We start from the raw sequence: 21,062 nt of genomic DNA on the forward strand, positions 1-21,062 counted from the left end.
TACAAATAAAACAGATGAAGACGGAGCGCGAGCGAGGGAACCAGGTCTGAGTCACGGAGGTGGAGAACGATCTGAGACCTGGGACAGTAGTTGAGGCACCAGAACAGAGCGTTTGAACCCCTCTGGTTCGGAACATGGCGCCTCAGCGCGACACGGGAACGCCTGACGTTCCACACGTTCCACACGTTCCACACGTTCCACGCGGTCCAAAGTTCGTCGAGTTTAAGACCTTCACGTTGATAAAGATTCCCTAAATAGATGAAGACGATGATGATCATAATTAAGATCAGAAAGTTGGCACTTAAGAGGATTATCTGATTCTATTCCCCTTTGGCAAAGGCAGGACCTTGATAACAGGGCAGCGCTGCCGCATCCAGGCATCGGGGACTTTACAGAGCGTCAGAAGTAAATCTCTGACAGTAAAACCAGCAGGGCTTCAAAACTCAGCAGAGAGGTGGTGAACTTGGAGTGAGTTTGTGTTGAATGACAGCGGTGCCATAAATGATGTTCAATCAATGCAAATATACAGTAAATTACATTATACTGGACAACCGTGGCAACATCACAGCTTTTTACTGTTGTTTGGCCTCCATCCGATCCCTGCAGCATCACTGTAACGCCCTGTTTGCCTCCAGACCAGCGCTGCGAGGGGACCTTTACGCTCTGGGCCCCCGGGGGACGCTGCACGTGGCTGACAGCGCCCTCCAGTGGCGGAAGCAGCAGCTCGCAGCAGCGGCGACCCTGCGTATCCTGCCTTTGGGCCTCGTCAAAGGACGCCCTCGCGCACAGTCGAGCTCACGGCCGCTGAACTCGTTCGGATGCGACGGCGGCAAATCCCTGAGCTAATGACTCGGGCTGTTTGCCCCCAAAAGCCTGTTATCCGCCCCTCAACTCTCAGGGCGGATTAAAAGGAGCATTCCTACACGTTTCCGTCTTCGTCTTAATCGCTGCAGACAAATCCCCTCCCACCAGCTACAGCGCAGAGGACGTGATTACAGGAGCGCTTTAAGTGGGGCTACTCCAGAAGTCGCATGGGCGCTTTCATGTTAAATACGGTGGCTTGTTTGTTTTGCCGCTTTGAAGTTTAAGTGCGTTTTCCTGCTCCGTTCCCCCGTTTCTCCTCTTCGCTCCTATCTCCGTCGTCCTCTCCTCATTCACGCATTGTCCCTGCGTCCTTTTTACGCGCTCCCTTTATCCTCGTCTGACCTGCACCTTCTCATCTCCGCTCACCGCCAACTGCTCCTCCGCTCCGTTGTCTTCTGTCCACCCCTCAGCCGCTCCTCCGTCCTCTCTCCTTTGTTCCTCTCTGGTTATTGTCGTGCGACTGCACCAGCATCATCCATCAATAACAGCTCTGAGTCGCTTCCTCTGTTGCACAATACGGAGCACGGGTGGCGATTCTGCATAGTTCTCACTTTAAAGCCAATGAAGTCAGATGAATGTAAAAGAATTAACAGTCCTATTAAATGTTACCTATTCACATCCACACAAAAGCTCGGTTTGATGGACCTTTAAGTCTGGAAGGTGATTTAAGGGAAAAGTGAGTGTTCAGACCCACAGGAGGCCGTCTACTTCACAGTCTACGGTCTCACACATAGTGAGCCCTGCGTTTGTGTCCCCAGCTGCTCCCAGCACCGACGACGTGGCTCTGTACGTGGGCATCGTCATCGCCGTCATCATGTGCCTGGTCATCTCCGTCATCGTGGCGCTCTTCGTCTACCGCAAGACGCACCGGGACTTTGACTCCGACATCATCGACACCTCGGCGCTCAACGGCGGGTTCCAGTCGGTCAACATCAAAACGGCCAGATCGGGTGAGTGACGCGTGGCCCAGGACGGGTTCGTGCTGCGTCCTCGGCTCGCTGTACGAGCCTGTGTCATTTAGCTTCCGCCCCCGCTGGCGGTCTCCCCTGGTTCCGATCCGTCCCTCACTCGCCGTCACGCCACTCGCCCGTGTCCCCCCCTTCCCTCTCTCCCCCTCCCGTCTTCACATTCACCTCGATGGCGTTTCCTGTTTATCAGCACCCTCCTCTCTCCGTCTCCGTCTCAGCCGTCACTGTGGCTCCGACCGCCGCGGACGCTCCCTTCCCGTTTGTCTTGCTGTTTAAGTGGAGTCGTGTTTCACTCTCTGCTGTCTGTGCTGTCACTGCCCCCCCCCCCCCCCCCCCCCCCCCCCCCTCTTTTTCTTCGAGTTCTTGGGAAATGGATGAAACAACAAGAAGCACGCAGCCAGACACTTCAGAACTTATAAGAACTCACAGGACGGGTATTTAGTATTTGCATGAACGTGGTCGTTGACCTCTGAACTCTGAGAGGGGGGCGGTACTTCCTGTATGACTCTGTGGGGGGTCTGCAGACAACGGCCGCGTGCAGCTTAAACCCCCTCAACGGGCCAACGTGCATTATTCAGGCTCAACTGTGGGTCAACAATTAATATTCCAAAAGGGCTGTACTGTACAAATAGAGTGGAGGTCAGAGAGGAACGGGGGCGGCCCGGTTACGCGGTGCCGGTGCTGGTATGTATGCATGGATGTGCCCGTGCACAGGGGCGAGCGCCTTTGCATGCACGGAGACGGCTGACATTTTATCAGGGAGGCATTAGGATGCTTGTCACTCGGCGTTGGGGGACCGTCCTCCTATTACTATTAATGAAGAATTATGTCCCCCTCACTCACTCGTGCGCGCTCCCTCGCTCGCTCGCCCCGCTCTCCCTCTCTCTCTTTAGCTTTCCGTTAGTTGTTAATTAAATTTCAGCGGGGATGATTTGGCAGGAATACCCACTGGCCTTAAGGGTAAACAGCCTGGTGATGGAGAGGAAGAGAGTGATAGGTGACAGATGTGGGTGTGAGTGAGTGTGTTAGTGGGGGCGCGGGGGGGGGTGATAATGAGGGATTTTAAAATTAGAATGGATGGGCCTTCGGTGGGGATGGCAGGGTTTCGGGCTCTGTGCCCAAAACGACGCCGCGTGGTGTGAATAAAGCTGGAATAGTTCTCGGTGGGAAACCGGCCTCCTTGAGATCCCGCCACCAATTAAATCCCGATCACATGTTTGTGGAGGAACCTTGAAGGATAAATTGAAAGGAAAGCGTGCGGCCCATGAACCGCGGACTGACCAGCGGGAGCTTTGTCTGCCTGTTGATTCAGTCTACAGCATATTGTCTCTGTTGATCTCTTTCACATGAACCATTCGCTGTGAATACATTAATAATCGTACATTTGCATAATAGGCACAAAAAAACCTGCTCAACGTGATAATTTCCAATTAACAGGCCCCAGATCGTCTTTAACAGCCGGTGATGACAACTCGGTAAACGGGCGCAGCGGGGTTTTGTCAGTTTCGAATTGTAACAGTGATTTTTTTTTCATGTTTTCGATGCGATCAACGCGCGACGACCTCTTCGACCGCGCAGGCGACGCGAGATTAGCAGTTCGGGGAGACGAGCGCTGTCGCCTCGGTCGGAGAGTGGAGGTCAAAGCGGAAGTTTGACAAACGCGCCGTCCCGCGTCGCTCTGCGGCCGACGCCGTATCTGTGCCCCCTCCTCGCTCCTGCTCACTGATGTGATGACGCGAGGCTGCTCCGTCGCCCCGCTGAGCGCGAACCGTTCATTGCTAGCTGTAGCAGAAATGCTGCGTGCCGCCCACTAACCCGCGCTCTTCCCGCTGCAGCCGACCTGCTCACGGCCCCTCCCGACCTCACCAACGCCGCCGCCATGTACCGCGGCCCGGTCTACGCGCTGCACGACGTGTCCGACAAGATCCCCATGACCAACTCGCCTCTGCTGGACCCGCTGCCCAACCTGAAGATCAAGGTGTACAACTCCTCGGGCCTCGTCACGCCGCAGGACGACCTGGGAGGCGACTTCGCGTCCAAGCTGTTTCCTAAGGTAACGTATGGAGTCGTTTCGAAGCCACATTAATAAGAAGCCGCGCAGCATCGGTTCACACGGAGCCCAGCGACCCAGTTTCCCCTCTGCTCCGGCTCCACGGCACGCGTGCGAGAGCCCGTTATCTCCAATGGAGATGAAAAGGCGGGGTTTCATCAGCACCCGTCCTCAGGCTGTACCAGGTCCGACCCGCTACCTTTGAGCTCCGCGGATCATCGGCGCCGTTTGATGATTTGTCTGTTAATACGGGGGTTTCTGTTGTGACCTTCCCGACTGATGTGAGGACAGCTTTGTCCTTTACGCGCGTGTGTAAGTTCATGTCCGCTCTGTTTGACGATGAATTTGGACGTTCTTATTCGACGTGGACAAAAACAGACGAGCGCAAAGCGGGCCGTGTTTTAGCACGTGGCCTAAAGGTGTTTTCGCGGGTCAGTTGTAAAAACCCCGTCTTCTCCCAGACCTCCTACGGCGCCGCTCCGAGGCGGGGGCGGTGGTTCCCATCGGGTTTTAGCTAATGGACGCCCGGCGTCCCGCAGAACGCATTAGCGCCGTGCTGTATCAGGGAACGGGAGCGCCTCTGATTTAATGCCGCGCAGAAGAAAGCTCCAGTGACCAATACGAGCCAATTGACCTTGCGCAGTAAAACCTCTCCGGACCGTCATAAACCTGTTGTTTTACTACAATGCATGTTTATAGCGGTTGACATCAGCTCTGTCAGGAGGTTTGCCCTCTACATCACCTCCCTCTGCAGACTCCAGTAAGAAGATCTGTGGTTCCTATTGAATAAACAGCATCATGCGTTTTTGCATACGACATATTGACCCCGGCGCCTTCCGTTTCCTAGGTAACGCAGTCTCTCTTAGACAACAGCGACACCCTGAACCTTCGGAACCACACCCTAGCCCGGACCCGCGATCCGTCCTGCACGGCCCACGGCTCCTTCAACAACCAGGGAGGACACCTCATCGTGCCCAACTCCGGTGAGAACTTTGACGAGCCCTCATTAAGCGCTTAATCACAAACGGCCGCGCATTCGGCCGTTCGGCTCATGAACGTCTCCGCTCCCTCCCTCAGGCGTGAGCCTGCTGGTTCCGGCGGGCGCTGTTCCTCAGGGCAGGGTGTACGAGATGTATGTGACCGTGCACAGGAAGGACGGCTTGAGGTGAGCGTGTTCGCCGCGTTCCTATTACTCTCCCTCTGTGCGTTTGTTCCGTGTTGTCCCTGTCTTCCTTTCATCTCCTTGGGTGTTTGTGCTTTTTCTGGTCGCCCCTCTGTTTCTCTTTGTCCGCGCTCGCGCCTCTTTCTCCTGGGCAGCGTCTTTTCAGCCCGTTTGGTGCGGATGCGTGGGGAGTCTTTCTCAGTGTGGCACGGGCTCAGGATGCACAGCACGGGATGAGTCATTATTATTTATAGTGTATCCGTGCACACCTTCTTTAGCTGATTCATTCAGATGAGGTCACTTAAAGCCACAATATTCCTACATTGATGCCAGACATATAATTCCAATCATCAGTGTTAAAGAGAATATTCTACATATTAGAACATATCAGTGTAGAATCAGTGCATTTCCTTAATCCAGAGCCATTATTTAATGATGTGTAAAGCAAATGTCAGATGCGTTTCCCATGGTACAGATGTGAAGGTTTTTGTGAGCGTATGCAAAGCGATTGCTTTTTCCATAGTAACAAACAGATTAGCGGCTATTTTTGGGATTACTGAAATCCTGTTATATGTTCTATAATCCTCAACTCCCCGGCTCTGTGCAGAAGTGTGGTGAAGCTTGCTTTGACACACCATAGACAAGAAGAAGATGATTGTGATTGTTGATTTACTGCTCGTCTTGGCTTCTCACAGAAGGAAACAAGGCCCCGTGAATGTAACTTTACTAACACCTCAGTCAGTTATTGATTTAAACTGACAGCGAACCAATTATTTAGTTATGCTGGTTTTATTCACCTTTTTTTATTTACCTGATTGCGCTGAATTGCTGAGACTAGTTTTCACGTCGACCTTTTGTTTAATTGTTGCTGTTTCCAGCAGCAGGTTTGTGCATTAATAATCATAATGGTACAGTGAGAGGAGCGAAAAAAAAAAAAAAAAAAAAACTCAAGGAAAACGTTGATGACAGTGTGAGCTTTTCAGACTGTGTTATTTTACTTGTGTCCTATCAGTCCACCATCTAATATTATTATGTCTCTTTGAGCTGTTTAGTTATTGATTTAAACTGACAGCGAACCAATTATTTAGTTATGCTGGTTTTATTCACCTTTTTTTATTTACCTGATTGCGCTGAATTGCTGAGACTAGTTTTCACGTCGACCTTTTGTTTAATTGTTGCTGTTTCCAGCAGCAGGTTTGTGCATTAATAATCATAATGGTACAGTGAGAGGAGTGCTGTTTCTCAAAGGGCACGTTGCTTGGACTGTTTAACTCTAATTGTTTTCGAGCCGTTCACCTGGACCTGTGAGAAACCGTCCAGGAAACCCCGCATCCTCACGACCAAAACCGGAACCGGAACCGTGCGGTCGGGTCGGGCGGTGGCACAGCGAGTCGTTAAGTGATGATACCTGTGTTGAATAAGTCAAGAGGTGCTGTTAGCACGTGAGTCATACTGTTTCTATGTGCTGGATTCTCCTGCCCATGTGAACCCTTCATGAGTCCGTAATGAGCTCCAGCAGCTAAATCGATATTACTGCTCAGGATTAGTGTCCCCCTGACACGAGGCAGGCGGAGGAAAAAAAGCACGGTTACATTTTAGATTCATCTCCTCTGTCTGTTTGGGCTCTTCTCCAGTCAGTTAATCTCCAGCATCACGAGGAAAGAAAGTGACTGTGATGGATTCTGCCGAATAATGGAGTCTTTTTAAATGTAGTTTTGTTTGGACATAATAATAAGAATAAGAATAAGAATAAGAAAACCTTTAATAGTCCCGCAGTGGGGAAATTACCTCTCACAACAGCAGTACAGATGAGCAAGAATACAGGTACAGAACAGTTTGTGTTGGCACAGTACAAAGCAGTACAGTACAGTTAGAGTGAGTATGAGGTCATTGCAGGGTTATTGCACAGTAATGAGTATAAGATTTGTACCGGTAACAATATACATGATTGTTCACAGATTTACACAAATATTGTGCAGAGCAGGTTGCTATATAAACCACTGATGCAGTGGGTGAGTGACTGTGGTGGGATGTGGTCAACAGTTCTGATTGTACAGTCTGACAGCAGCAGGTAGGAAGGATCTACGATATCTCTCCTTCACACAGCGAGGGTGGATCAGTCTGCTACTGAAGCTGCTCTCCAGAGCAGACAGTGAGTCCTCCAGTGGGTGAGAGACCTGGTCCATGATGGATGTCAGTTTAGCCAGGACCCTTCTCTCACCTACCTCCTGCACCGTGTCCAGAGTGCAGCCCAGGACAGAGCTGGACTTTCTGATGATCCTGTCCAGTAATAATAATAATAATATCCAATAATAATAATAATAATAATAAACACTGATGCATATTGTTAGTCGTTCTTCCTCTGACTCCAGCAGAGGCCAAACTCCACTAATCACCCTCTGATTGAATCTGTGCTGCTCTGCTCTGCCCGCTGATTGTCTCATCTGCTCCCAGCCGTCGGTCCACCTGTCCTCTTTATTAATGTCGCCCAATATTCTCCACATATGAGCATAATGACAGGATAACGCAGACAGGAGGGAAAATCAATGGGGCTTTCTGCAGCCCCGTCGCTCAGCTGGGCCTTATCTGTCTTTTCCAGACCCCCGGTCGAGGACGTCCAGACGGTGCTGAGCCCAGTGGTCAGCTGCGGACCTCCAGGAGCCCTGCTGACCAGACCAGTGATCCTCACCATCCACCACTGCGCCGACAATGTGCAGGAGGACTGGCTCATCCAGCTGAGGAACCAACTGGCCATGGGAGAGTGGGAGGTGAGTGTTCAGCTCTGTGCCTTTTGTCTGGTCTGTGTTGCTCCGATTTACAACCTGCAGCAGCAGAAGTTTTATTGTGTACATAGCCAGGAACCTAAGTCGGCCCAACAGGGATGCTGCTTTAAGTTCCGCTCTGGGAGAGGCGCCCGGATGCCAACGAGCCCTGAGCCTTGAAAGCAGCAGCAAACGAAGGCAGAGGCCGTTGAAGTTAACTGAAGCCGCGCTCGTGCTCGCTGCGAAACCGCTTGTAGTTGTGTTGTCGTGCTTGTTCTGCACGAGCCGTGCACGCGTGAAGCTCGGTTGCTTTGCAACGCTCAATAGAAATCCTGTGGCAGGACCTTAACAGAGCTCATGACTGATGACTGTCATCTGCATACAAACCGTATCGATGTTTAGGAAGCCAACGGGAAATCGGATGCAATATCCTGTGTGACACTTATTGTCCACATGCGGCGGGAGGAAAACAAAAGAATAGGAGAGGAAATGCGGTAAACACGAAGCGCCTACAGGCTAGAAGACAAGTGGGGGGTTGAAGACTCCTATCAGGAGCGATTTGTTATGCTCCTGCTGTACTCCTCTTCTCATCTTCCTCCTTGTGCCTCCATCCCTCCTCGTTCCTTCCCTTCTCCTGCTCCCTCCTCCTGGTTTCTCAGCATGAAGCCTCCACCTCAGCGTTCTGCTTGCCTGTGTGTGTGTGTGTGTGTGTGTGGGTGTGTGTGTGTGCGTGTGTGCATGTGTGTGTCCTTGTGGGTGTGGGTGATAAGGCTGTCTTGCAGCATCACTGTGTCTACAAGGCACCCGTATGCTGTCTTCTGTTGCTTATCACAGCTCAACACAATGTCTCTGCACAATTAGCCATGCATAAGATTCTGTGTGTGTGTGTGTGTGTGTGTGTGTGTGTGTGTGTGTGTGTGTGTGTGTGTGTGTGTGTGTGTGTGTGTGTGTGTGTGTGTGTGTGTGTGTGAGAGAGAGAGAGAGAGAGAGAGTCACACAGAAGCTGTGGGTAAAGACGAGAAAAATGAAAAGTGGAGTTTCATCAGGAAGTCGATTTGTTTTTCTCTTATAGCGGTAGAACATCCATTTCCCATCAGAAAGTTTTCCCCCCAAAACGTGGGGGGAGGTAATTGAATTCCTCTCACATCAGGGGGGCGCAGCCCAGTTGTGATTACCAGTAATAACAGATTCATACCATATTGCTTCTCTACCTCTTTGTATCGATTTGACTCATCTGTGGACGCACAACTCTGCATGAGCCGTGATTGAGAACTCAATATGCGAGTCGCACATGCGACGCATGTCCCCCGTTTACATGCAATTATGCCCCATCAGAGGTGTGTGTGTGTGCGTGTGCGCGTGTGCGCGTGTGCATGTGTGCGTGCTCAGATTCAGTTGTCATATAAAAATGACAAAGTGAGCCTTTGCATCCTTCCTCTATCTAAGGAGCCTTATGGATTTGCCATCAGTCAGGCCGCGACAGAGCCCCGGTCGAATTTTATGAACAAGAGTCAGCAGATAATCACAGCGGGACTGGACACACTCCACGGACACCGGCACCAGCAAGTGTAAACAGACGCCCTGATTTACTCACGGATTCCACGTATACATCAAACGCATCTACGAGCATTCTCAATTCAGAGCCCTGTGTTAAAACATTCACAATCTGCTAGATCAAATGTTGGACATCTGCTTTTCAGATAAATAACGCGACTGCCACAAACAGCTCTGTCGTCTTCCACCGAGGCGCTCAAACGCAGCTTGGCTGCAAGTCAACGTTTACGGTGCGGCTTTATTTCTTTAGGAGCATTTTTAGATGCAGCGGTCAGCGCGTCTCCCCACGCGTCAGCACAAACACCACAACCTTGTCTAAACACGGGGCGTTTGTATGAGTGGACGTGGTTCAAACAGCAACGTGGCCTCGTGACAAATAAAGCTGGTGTCCAAATAACACGAGCCCAAGCTTTAACACGAGCGGCCGGTGCCAAATACAGGCAGGTCCCAAACCAGAGGACAGTTTATAGACGCAGGATAATCATACTGACTCGTGTGTGTGTGTGTGTGTGTGTGTGTGTGTGTGTGTGTGTGTGTGTGTGTGTGTGTGTGTGTGTGTGTGTGTGTGTGTGTGTGTGTGTGTGTGTGTGTGTGTGTGTGTGTGTGATCCCCACAGGACGTGGTTGTGGTGGGAGAGGAGAACTTCACCACCCCCTGCTACGTTCAGATGGACTCGGAGGCGTGCCACATCCTGACGGAGACGCTGGGCACCTACTGCCTGGTGGGCCAGTCCATCAGCAAGGCGGCGGCCAAGAGGCTCAAGCTGGCAGTTTTTGGACCCATCTCCTGCACGACGCTGGACTATCACATCAGGGTCTACTGTCTGGACGACACGCAGGACGCACTCAAGGTGTGCTGCTCAAATCCCAGGTCTCCCACGCAGCCATTAGCGTAAGAGCTCTGTTGTGTTCCCGGGCCCTCAAAGGGGATCCGTCCTCTCCCGGGCCGACCCGCACCGAGGCTCCCTGCTCTTAATTTGCATGTGAAATGTAATAAATGAATGTTGGACTAGACACGTCCAGAGTCATAAAATGGAAATGTCCTCACCTCTAGTCTCGTGGAAGCGAGCCGAGACGCAGTAAACAAAACGGGGTCAAGCAATGTCAAACGCGCGGGTTCAAAGCACCGCGGGACCGTCTGATGCCGGGGATCAGCGCGGCTAATTTATACACGCGGCGACGAGTAGTAGCTGGAAAACAAAGTTCAGAAGTTGCGCTGCTGAATGAGGACTTTGTTTAGTAATTGATCGGCAGGCGTTTCAAAGGGAAGCCTCGGCTGCACGTCTGCAGTGGAGCCGCGGCGTGGGAGGATGACGGGAAGGAGGAATTGATTATTTTGAAAAGCATCAGAGGAAGTGCTGGTAATTTATGTGCGTCTGTGTGTGTGTGCGTGTGGTAATTATATGCACTACATGAGTGTGTAAATATGTTGATGCTATCAGCGGGTGTTTACTATTCCGCCTGCTGCTGCCGTAGGTCTGTGGGGGACAAATACTTCCTTAGCGCTCTCTTGGTGAGCGCTTAGTTGATATACAGAAGTCATTTTGAAAAGGATGAGCAAAGGAATCCCCCCATGGACCGAGCGTGTAATGTTTTATTGAACGCACCGCAGCACAGCAACATAAAAACGCTGCTTTTCTTTCACAATGCGGGGGAGAAACGTCGAACGGGCCGGTGTTGGTTTTACGCTAAGTGATTTATTTTTCCATTTGCTGGAATCCAAGATGCTAAATGAAAACGGTGACCCCCGGTAAGTGCACTGCATCGCCTTCTGTAGTGGAGCGGAGTGAGCTTCATGTTTGGACCCGCATCACGGCTGCTGTCGTCTGGGCCCAGACCCTCAGGTTCACGCGTGTGCGTTTCCTCTGCAGGAGGTTCTTCAGATGGAGACCCAGATGGGAGGGAAGCTTCTGGACGAGCCGAAGACGCTCAACTTTAAGGACAGCACACACAACCTGAGGCTGTCCATCCACGACGTGCCGCACGCGCACTGGAAGAGCAAGCTCGTCGCCAAGTACCAGGTGAGGAGCAGTTCTACCGCCGCGGCGGACCGGAGGGCTCACCGCGTGACGGCCGCCGTGCGTTTCCCACAGGAGGTCCCATTCTACCAGGTGTGGAGCGGCAGCCAGAGGAGCCTCCACTGCACCTTCACCCTGGAGCGGCTGAGCGCCGCCACCGCGGAGATCAGCTGCAAGCTGTGCGTGCGGCAGGTGGAGGGCGAGGGCCAGATCTTTCAGCTCAGCAACACGCTGGAGGAGGTGAGTGTGTGTGTGTGTGTGTGTGTGTGTGTGTGTGTGTGTGTGTGTGTGTGTGTGTGTGTGTGTGTGTGTGTGTGTGTGTGTGTCTACTCACTCCCCCAGTAAAGGTCCTAAAGTCACTAAGTTTCCCTCTGTCTGACAGACACCCAGGGCTCCTGCTGTGGCTCTGTGACTCCGTTCAATCATTTATACGCAGGCTAGAGGTCACGCGACGCGAGCGGAATAACTCGCCTTTGATTTCGCTGGGCCACGCAGCCGCTAAGTCAGTGGGCGCGCGCGTGTGCCAGTGGTTCTGGTCGGAGGTCAGACTTTTTTTCTGGAGCGCCACTGCTTTGAATTCTTCGCCGTTGCGCTTTGGAATATTTTTCCACTTCCTGTTTAAGCGTGCGGGTCCTTCTGTTAAATGCCTGGATGTTAAACAGTATAGAGACGTCCGAGACGTTCCTCTGCCTCCGTCGCTCGGCCTCCAGCAGCACAGAGCTGTCTGCTGTAAATTGGGACTAAGTAGATGCAGTAAATAGTCATCACTCACTTCAGCCGCGTTTGTTAGGCCGCCGCCTTTCAGGCCCAGAATGGCAGTGGCAGATTAATGGTCGGAAGGTTCGAACTCCAGATCGACGGCAGCAGGAGAGCGGGAGCAGATCATTGTGTTTGTTCCAGGCTTGTATTAATTAGGAGACCTGTGTAATTGGTCAGACCGAAGACAAGAAGCAGAGACGAGCGGAACCTTGCATTTTGAATGCACGTATCGTACCTTTTACTCGGTCAGTGTTGCTGTTTTGGTGCGTGAGGGACTTTTAATCATCCTGTTCCTGCGCTCAAGTCAGAATGTGTTATTCTGGGCATGCAGAAAACATCTTCATCTCTTCATTTAACGCGTCAATCTTCTCTGTGTCCTTCCAGGAAGTCCAGTGCATAGACACGTCCCTGATGGACCCTGCCAGTAACATCACCACCTTAGTGGGGCCTAATGCCTTCCGCATTCCTTTGTCCATCAGACAGAAGCTGTGCGGCAGCCTGGACGCGCCCCAGACCAGAGGGAACGACTGGAGAATGCTGGCTCACAAGCTGCAGCTCGACAGGTGACGCACGCGTGCCTCCCGTCGGCGCTTTGACAATCGTCTGCGCGCAGAGAAGCTGGTGAAGCCGGCCTGTCGCGCTCACCTCCACAGCAGAGACACATCAGCGAAGGCAGATCGAGTCCCATGTTGCAGCCACAAGAGTCATTTTATTAAATTATCACGTCCGTTCTATATGGTTCTCAGTTGTTACAAAAAAAAACATCTCACGTAACTTTACATTACACTTTACTTTACATTTAAATGTTGTAAACTTGGATCCCTGCAGAGTTTGGGCAAAATGCATTACGGCCGCATCCCCGTGTATCTAAACGGTAACGATTTCCGTGGCAGCGGTTTTCTTTCTGCATCTGACTCACAGGTAACATCCTCAGCCGCTCTATCCCCAGACGTGCGTCTCGATGATTCAGTCTGGAGCTTCGTTTACCGGCAGCTGCCGACAGCAGAGGCAGATATTGAGAGGATAATTGGGCACAAGTGCACCTCGTCGTCCCAGCAGGCAGCCAGCTCATGATTCAGTTTGTTAATGTGGGCACCACATATTCACCGTCAGTGGGTGAAAAATGGACAGCGACCAAATTGTTGTTTACTTGTGCATTTCTGCTAAAAGCATCCCTTTAAAAGGTGCAGATTAAAAATAGTGGAGGAGGCGTCATCCTTTATCCTCGCGCAGCAGCCACGTCGTGTCTGGCTGACTTCAAGCATCACTCACGCTTTGTCGTAGCGTCCATGGTAATTTACACTCAGGAGACACAATAAGTCAATCAAACAATCCATTATAAGATTTAATGGTGTTATTGTAAACCTTTGGGTGTAAAAGACGCACGCGGCGCAAACGCCGACAGCGGGAGGCTCCTCGTCGCATCCACGAGGTTCAAGGCCGGAAGACGCGAAGACCGAGACGCAGTAATTAAAATGACTTTATTAGATGTTTGGAGTGAGATAAAAATAGAGCGAAACTAATCAAATCAGCAGGAGGAGGCGGCGAACGAGCGCACGGGCACCGTGTGTGCGTCTGAGCGGCGGCAGAGAGCGCCGGCGGAGCAGTCATGGGATTTAGTGAGGAACACGCGGCCTCGTCTCCGTCCTCGTAAGAGCCCGGTCTGGAGGCTTCGCCGCGGCACGCAGCATCCAGGCCTCACACACGCTTCTGCGCCGGGTTCTCTCTCTGCAGCCGCCGTGAACCGGGCTCTCGGCGGCTGTGGTTATTATTCATTACTCTATTAGCAGTTCTCCCTGCAGAGTCGGTGGCACAGTTAGATGCTAATTCCACTTTTACATTTTCTATAATTATTTTGAAGCGAGTTGAGGTCACCTGCCGCGTTACATTAAGTTCTTTACTCCAGATACATCATCACGTACCTTTCACTTCTCTTTCCTCAGCTTTTTACAAGACTGTTGTTCATGTAAAGAAAGTTAATGTTTTTATAACACTTTAACCTGGCTTCCATCCCTCTCCTTGGTTTTATTCCCACAGGTACCTGAACTACTTTGCCACCAAGTCCAGTCCGACCGGCGTGATCCTGGATCTGTGGGAGGCCCAGCATTTCCCCGACGGAGACCTGAATGAACTGGCGGCGGTGCTGGAGGAGATGGGCCGCCATGACAGTAACCTCGCCGCCATGACAACGGAACACTGATGGAGCAACGCCGCCGCTTTGACAATGACAGAACTCTGGAGACGATTACACGTGAATTCTCGACGGCAGATACTGCAGCGAGGGCAAAGAACCAATTAGGTGTGAGCAGGAGAAAAGTTGTCGCCATGGCGATCGAGCAGCGGTTAAATACCATGGTAATCATGCCGCCATGGTAACGGCCGGCAAAGGGAGGTGCGCGGGCCGGTGCTATTTGTGATTTTGTGCAATGTTGCAGTGTCGTGTGTGAGCGAGGAGCCGGTCTGGCACACGGGCCGAGTCCATCGGGAGGAAAGAAGCAAACACATGCCTAAAAAAACCCTGTCCACTCTAACGCCAGTTGTTGTTGTTCTCTTGCTCTTACTTTACACTGAGAAAACAGGGGGGGGGGGGGGCAGCAGAGGTTCTGACCTTGAAAAACCTCCGTAGGAATGGAACAGAATCGTAAATTGAGAGGAGCTAAAGTGATTACAGGGGAGTGGGAGCAGGCAGATTGAGGAAAAAGAGAGAATGAGCTCCACTCTTCAGCAAGAAGAGGGGAAACAGAGAGGAACTAAAGTGATTACAAACGTGAGGGAGGACGTGGACACGAAGTGATGGAAGGAGCTGCAAGTGATCGTCTGTAAGAACAGATGGGGGGGTCCCACTGTCCTCCCGCGAGCCTTGGCTGTACGTGTTTGCCAGTACAGTTTGTTGTCTTTATATCGTTTCCTAGGGAACGCTCTATGTATTCTGCTGTCCATATGTGTGGATCATTTCCTGCTATCGGAGCGACGGTCGGTCCAGGGTCCTGAGCAGAAACAAGCCAGACACAAACAGCGGCACTAGTCAGAGACGGTGCTCTCGCTTTCCTGGGTTAAATGTCGAGTCCGTGGCTTTTTTTTTTAATGCATGAACACCTTGAATCATCCAGGTCGTGACTCTTGCAGCGTCCACTGTATTTGCTGTCCTCGTGCCTCTAATCGTCTTTTTAAAGCCAGTCCAAAGAGAATCGCGCTCCTGACGGACGCGCGTGAACCCGTGAATGCGTCACTCGTGCGCTCGTGACAGACCTGTGAACGTTGTCCCTTCGGAGGATTTTGCCGCCGGTCAGTGAGGCGCTCCCATGCACACGTGGGCGCATTGTTGGTTTTAAAAGGAGCCATCACTTTGCTAACGTCAGCACTGCACATAGTGAAGTTTCTGTTCCGTGTTTTTGCACTTGCCGGACGTTCACAACAAGCCATTGTAGAAGCCTGAAGCGATGGCATTTACCAAACCTAATGTTGACACACCATCGGCTCCTCTGAACTCTTTGGGACCAGAGGGGGACGAACCTCAGACTCCAGAACTTGAAACTGTGGGGCTTGTTTCTGAACAGGGTCCAGCGTAGAAATAAAGGAAAAGGAGGCAAAAAGGGACAATTTAAAAAGTGTTTTAAATACACCGATATACAACAGACCATAGTATTATGTGAAAGTGAATTAAATACAACTGTTATCACGCATTACTGCTAAATGTACCCAGTATAGTACGTTTTTTTTTTATTTCACTAACACATATGTTCCTTTCATAATATTATTTTTGGTTGCCCCATCACCACAGGATGTCAGTTACTGTTCGTGTCACGTGTGATCACCCCCATGACTTTTCTGGTCACTAGCACCATCCAGTGGCCTTTGAAGAATAACAGCGTTTACATTTTCTGTGCACCTGAAACGTGTAAATACATTATTATCATATTCATAACCTTCTATTATCGTGGTATGTTTGTTCAGTGGTCATTATCATATTATTTACATTAGCATTATTATTATTATTATTATTTTCTCTTATGCTTTAATGTTTTGTTGTTAAAGGTGTGGACTGTGTGGAAAAGAGGGCAAAGGTCTAGTTTGTCTCAGATCAACATTCCAGCTCATGGTGTATTTGTTGTGACGGCTGCAATTCAGAGCAAAGAAACAAGATGAGCGCTGAAGGGGCCGATGTAAAATCAAGTGTAATATATGTGTGCTTTGCAGAATCTCATTGTGACTAATGCTGGCGTTCAAGCGGACGCGCTGACTGGGGTCAACAGTGTCTGACGAAGAGGTCGATAGTCGCGCTTGGAGCCGTGTTTTTAGTGGCTTTGGATTAGTTGTCAGAAAACGGCCTCTGGTCACTAACGAAACAACAACCTGAGCTCTGGGTTCGAAAACATATTCACCTTCTGGGATGAAGATATTTCCGCTGTGGGCTATGGAGAGACGCCATATGAAACCAAACATCAGGTACAGTACGTGGAGGAGCCACTGAGGGGGGCGCTGTAAACAAAGGGCAGATCTTTACCCCGTCGTGCCACATCTCTCCTTGTGGCTCCAAACATCGATTCTTGTCCCGCATAGATTTTTCTGTCTCTTAAGTCGGTGAAACGTGTGCACGTCGGGACTCGGACGTGCTGCACCGCTGTAACACCGGGAGCGGGAGTTACAGTAACGGGCGCGACGAGACGGAGGGGAAGTCAGTAAAAAGGTCCACTCATCAGCTGAGTTTGTTGCAGAACACAAACCCAAAGGTCACGACGTGATGATGATGATGATGATGGTCAGCATCTCCGTTTAACTGGAAGGAGCAGTAACACTAACACTTTACCAGCAGGGCGGACTGAGAGCAGGAGCTTTCATGTGAGGAGAGAGTCCTCACGTTAAAATAAAGAAAGTATGTACAATTATTTTCTATCCACACTATGTACAGTTGTGTACTGTCGGCTGTATTTGGCATATTGCAGAGTATAAAACAGAGCAGTACACTTAGATTCTAGTTTCTATGTTTCACGTTCTTTTAAGTTTTGTTCCTTCTTTGTAAAAGCAGTGTCTACTATGCAAACTCAGCATTGGTTATCATGATAGAGGTCTATGACTAGAGTTGTCCTTGTAAGTGCATTATTATTTTGAATATTTGATTAGTGTGGGGTAGTGTTTCCATTGTAGCTAATTCTGGCACGCTTCATGAATCTTGCTCAATCTTGCTGAATGCTCGCCTCTATCTCCTCTAATTGTTCTCTGTACAAAGTGTAAGAAAGAATTTTTAAGACAATTAATAAATTATATTTATAAGCAATGCTGAAAACGCGCCGTGCTGTCGTGTGCTTCCTCGCCTGCGATCTGTGCGCCAGTAATTTCCCCTCACGCCTCCCCGTGCTGTAGGAATCACATTTTCAGGATCCAGACTCGATGAGGAGTCGGGCAACGCGGCCTGGAGGGGAGGAAATTGAAACAGAAAATCCTTCCGTGTCCCTGTTTAACATGCTGTGTGCTCAGCGGCGGCGGCGCCTCGTAATGAGGCCTGCCGCTTCCCCTAACAAAGAAAATACGGAGAGCGCGTCTTAACCGTGAGAGGCGCCTCGTTAGTATGCGCCTCATCCGGCGCATCAGCCGTGTGATGAGGGGAACGCTTTAATGGGGAAACGCTTAACCTTTTACTGAGCGAAGCTCCTCAGTCTGTGTGGCGGCTCCAGAGGAACGCGGTCCACCACAAAAGAGCATTTAGGTCACGAAGCATCTGTCACGCTCAGACTTTGAATAATAAAAGGCATCAATTCATGATTTTTCCCTTGATGAAACAATATGTGGCAAACGAGGCGCTGCACTTCTTTTCCTGTAGTTGCCCCGCGCCACCAACAGGGGGCACTGTTCATCAAGAAAAGCCTCTTCTCACCTGAGTTTTATTGGTTGGTACCGATGCGCAGAAATCCAACGCATGCCCTTCCAGCGTCAATCCAGAATCCATTTGGACAGATAAACTTTATTTTTCTCATATAGTTTTAGAAAGTTTTAGTTTTACATGGAAAATACACTTTTTTTTAAAACGCAACTCAAAAGTACACCTGTTCTTCAGTGTCTACAAATGTTAACCAGCATTAACAGAACTTTTAAAGCCTCAACATACGCTCTCATGTCACATCGTGTCTTGTAACCAAAAGCAGTGACGACGTGTGTTTAAACCAATTACAATATAAAGCCAGTAGTAGGGTGACAGTGTTGGAAAGGAGGATTGATGCTGCAGTAACCAATCGGCCTTAAACGCATCCCTTCATCAGACCTTCATCTACAGGTAGGGTAGCTTTCACAGAAAGCAGCGATACCGTGTTCCACTCACTGGTCAGTAGCCTGTTTGCATATCTCTGCTGCTACAGTACGTGTCTCCAACACCTGTGGAGTGTGGACAGGAACTTAAATCTGGTTTTAGAGTCCCCAGACTAGGCGGCAATGAGACCTGATTGTTTTGTTGCATCAATTTAGGTTTTAGCAAACCACTGTAGTCATTTCATCAAATTACAGAGTTCTTGGCATCTCGACTCAACATTTGTGGTCCTGGTATCTCCAAATGGACCTTCTCGATTCCTGTCCCACCCAGAAAAAGGTGTTGTGCTCTTCGCGTGTGTTAGCGCACACCTGGTGGAGCCTCCTCACAGCTTGATGTCCTGCGATTCTGACATCCTGGCGAGTGTCTTTTTGACCCGTAAGGCTGTGAGGCGCGAGGCCGGGCTGAGGGCCCAGCATTCTGTCATCAGCTTCCCCATCTGTCTCAGACACTGTGGAGACACACAGGTACAGTAGGTCATTCATCTTCATACCTGTCTGAATACCTGCGCTTTGATGAATCTCACCTCATCGCTGGTCCATCGATTAGGAAACGACGGACGCAGTCTCCTAATGCAGACCACCTCTCTCATGTCTTCATACGATGGGTCTGTAGGAACCAGCTCATGATACGGTAACTGGTACTCTTCCAGGATCCCTGCAACACGGTGTTATTTAATAAAGCGCAGGTTTATTCATCACGGAAGTCAAACGGAGACACGTCTACTGTATTTACCTCCGGACACACAGCGCCGAGCGATCTCCCACAGAATGAGCCCAAAGCTGTACATGTCAGCCATGATGTACGACTGAAAATGACTTCTGTTCAGGGTCTCATCCAGAACCTCTGGAGGCATGTACCGCTTTGTGCCGACCCGAGTGTTGGGGGGGATGTCGACCTCATTACTGTCACTGCAGAGCCGGATTCAGATGACAACAATAAGCTGCTGTACAACACTTGAAACCAATCCTTCCTGGAGTTCCTGACGCACTCACCTGATAAACTTGACAGCCAGTCCCAGGTCGGCGATACAACAGGTCCCATTCCTTTTCACCAGTATGTTCTTGCTCTTCAGGTCCCGGTGGGCGATGGCAGGCTTGCCCTGGGTGCCGAAGATCTCTGTGTGGAGGTGGCAGAGTCCAGACACGGAGGAGTAGGCCAGCCGCAGCATGGCTTTGTTGTCCAGCGTGGTTGATTTGAGGTAGTCGTACAAAGAGCCGTTCTCGTGGTAGTCTGTGATCAGGTAGAGCTGGGTGCAGGAGCCAGTTCCTTTAATGTCTGCGGCTATGAAGCCTGTGGAAGAAAGCGCATAACACTGAGTTTAATGCGATCATAGAATATTCATTTATACTGTAGGTCAGAGATTGGAAGCTTTGAATGATTGCATGACTCCATTCTGACCAAGCTTTAACAGATCTCTGTGGCACAGAGAGACCTCATCGCATCCCAGTAGCACTCACCTACAGCTGATGCTGTAGAAACAAGTGTGTGTTGCTACATATTACTGATGGTTTTGCATTTCAAAACGTCTGTGCGAGGAAGCATGTAAGAACTATCTTCTGGTTTAGTGCTGAGTGATCTTTTGGCTCGCCAGTTAATTACGATGCATCTTGTGCTGCTAAATTATGCAGGCGTTGGTTTGAAGTCTCTTATTGTCTCCTTTATTCCACTACAAATAGAATTAAAAAGAACTTTATAGGCTGATTTCTATAGGCAGATTTGATCCTTTTATTCTAAAACAACAGCAACAACAACAACAATAATAATAATAATAATAATAATAATAATAATAATAATAATAATAATAATAATAATAATAATAATAATAATAATAATAATAATAGTAATAATAATAATAATAACAAACCTATGTTGGCAAAATATATAGAGCACATGAATAAAAAAGGAAGTAGAAAGCAGTGAGTGTACCCAGTATGTTCTCGTGTCTCATTAGGACAGTCTGGTATATTTCGGTCTCTCTGAACCAACTGCGCTCCTCCCTGGAGTAGAAGACCTTCACGGCCACCTTCTCTCCCCTCCACCTGCCCATCCACACCTCGCCGTACCTCCCCTTGCCGATCTGCTTCACCATCTGGATCTGCTTGGCGATTGTTCTCTGGACCTGAGGAAGATTGAAGGGCAGAAAGCATTCGATGAGGCTGCCTCGAATTAAAGCAATCACGACGTTCCGACCACGAGCGCCGCAGTAGCAGGCGTTTGGCTGCAATGTGAGCGACCCACCAATAGAGGGAGGCCTGATCCTGAGCCTGAGCTTTGAGACTGGTCTATCAGGTCCTTCAGAGACTCTCCGGGGGGAATGTAGGTCTCATCCTGCTCCAGGCCGATGCTGTAGCGAGGACGGGACTCCTGACACTTGTACCTGTTCAACGGCATCATTAGTCAGTACAGTAACATGTGACAGAGGAGCTGCACAGGGTGGGATTCTTTATGCACTAATTACTGAGAGTAGCAGCTTGCGAAGTGTGTGAACGACTCATGGTGAAGTACTGTACCTGACGTAGCAGAAGGCAACAACAGCAACCAGCAGGCTGCTGCAAACAGTGGCAGAGATCCACAAGGCCATGTGGTGGATATTCCCGTCGTACACTGGAGACACAACGATAACGG

At 50.0% G+C, this 21,062-nt stretch overlaps 2 protein-coding genes across 5 annotated transcripts in view; one reads left to right on the plus strand and one right to left on the minus strand.

Moving 5' to 3' along the window:
* unc5ca (unc-5 netrin receptor Ca) overlaps positions 1-17,411 on the plus strand; it is a 119,268-nt gene extending 101,857 nt beyond the window's left edge. For all 4 annotated transcript variants that reach the window (XM_029163105.3, XM_029163106.3, XM_029163107.3 and 1 more), the window contains 10 exons: positions 1,623-1,814; positions 3,668-3,885; positions 4,730-4,865; positions 4,960-5,047; positions 7,644-7,812; positions 9,977-10,210; positions 11,231-11,380; positions 11,453-11,617; positions 12,521-12,699; positions 14,174-17,411. In XM_029163105.3, the coding sequence (XP_029018938.1) occupies positions 1,623-1,814; positions 3,668-3,885; positions 4,730-4,865; positions 4,960-5,047; positions 7,644-7,812; positions 9,977-10,210; positions 11,231-11,380; positions 11,453-11,617; positions 12,521-12,699; positions 14,174-14,336 (1,694 nt within the window). In that variant the 3' untranslated portion in view covers positions 14,337-17,411. The remainder of the gene's footprint in view (positions 1-1,622; positions 1,815-3,667; positions 3,886-4,729; positions 4,866-4,959; positions 5,048-7,643; positions 7,813-9,976; positions 10,211-11,230; positions 11,381-11,452; positions 11,618-12,520; positions 12,700-14,173) is intronic.
* A 659-nt stretch (positions 17,412-18,070) lies between these two features.
* bmpr1ba (bone morphogenetic protein receptor, type IBa) overlaps positions 18,071-21,062 on the minus strand; it is a 38,840-nt gene continuing 35,848 nt past the window's right edge. Inside the window, exons 8-14 of the mRNA XM_029163108.3 lie at positions 20,948-21,041; positions 20,676-20,814; positions 20,364-20,556; positions 19,430-19,727; positions 19,170-19,345; positions 18,961-19,091; positions 18,071-18,885 (exon numbers count right to left, since the gene is read on the minus strand). Coding sequence (XP_029018941.1) covers positions 18,760-18,885; positions 18,961-19,091; positions 19,170-19,345; positions 19,430-19,727; positions 20,364-20,556; positions 20,676-20,814; positions 20,948-21,041 — 1,157 coding nt within the window. The 3' untranslated portion in view covers positions 18,071-18,759. The remainder of the gene's footprint in view (positions 18,886-18,960; positions 19,092-19,169; positions 19,346-19,429; positions 19,728-20,363; positions 20,557-20,675; positions 20,815-20,947; positions 21,042-21,062) is intronic.

Source organism: Betta splendens, chromosome 9 (genome assembly GCF_900634795.4).
Source record: "Betta splendens chromosome 9, fBetSpl5.4, whole genome shotgun sequence".
Classification (NCBI taxonomy): Eukaryota; Metazoa; Chordata; class Actinopteri; order Anabantiformes; family Osphronemidae; genus Betta; species Betta splendens.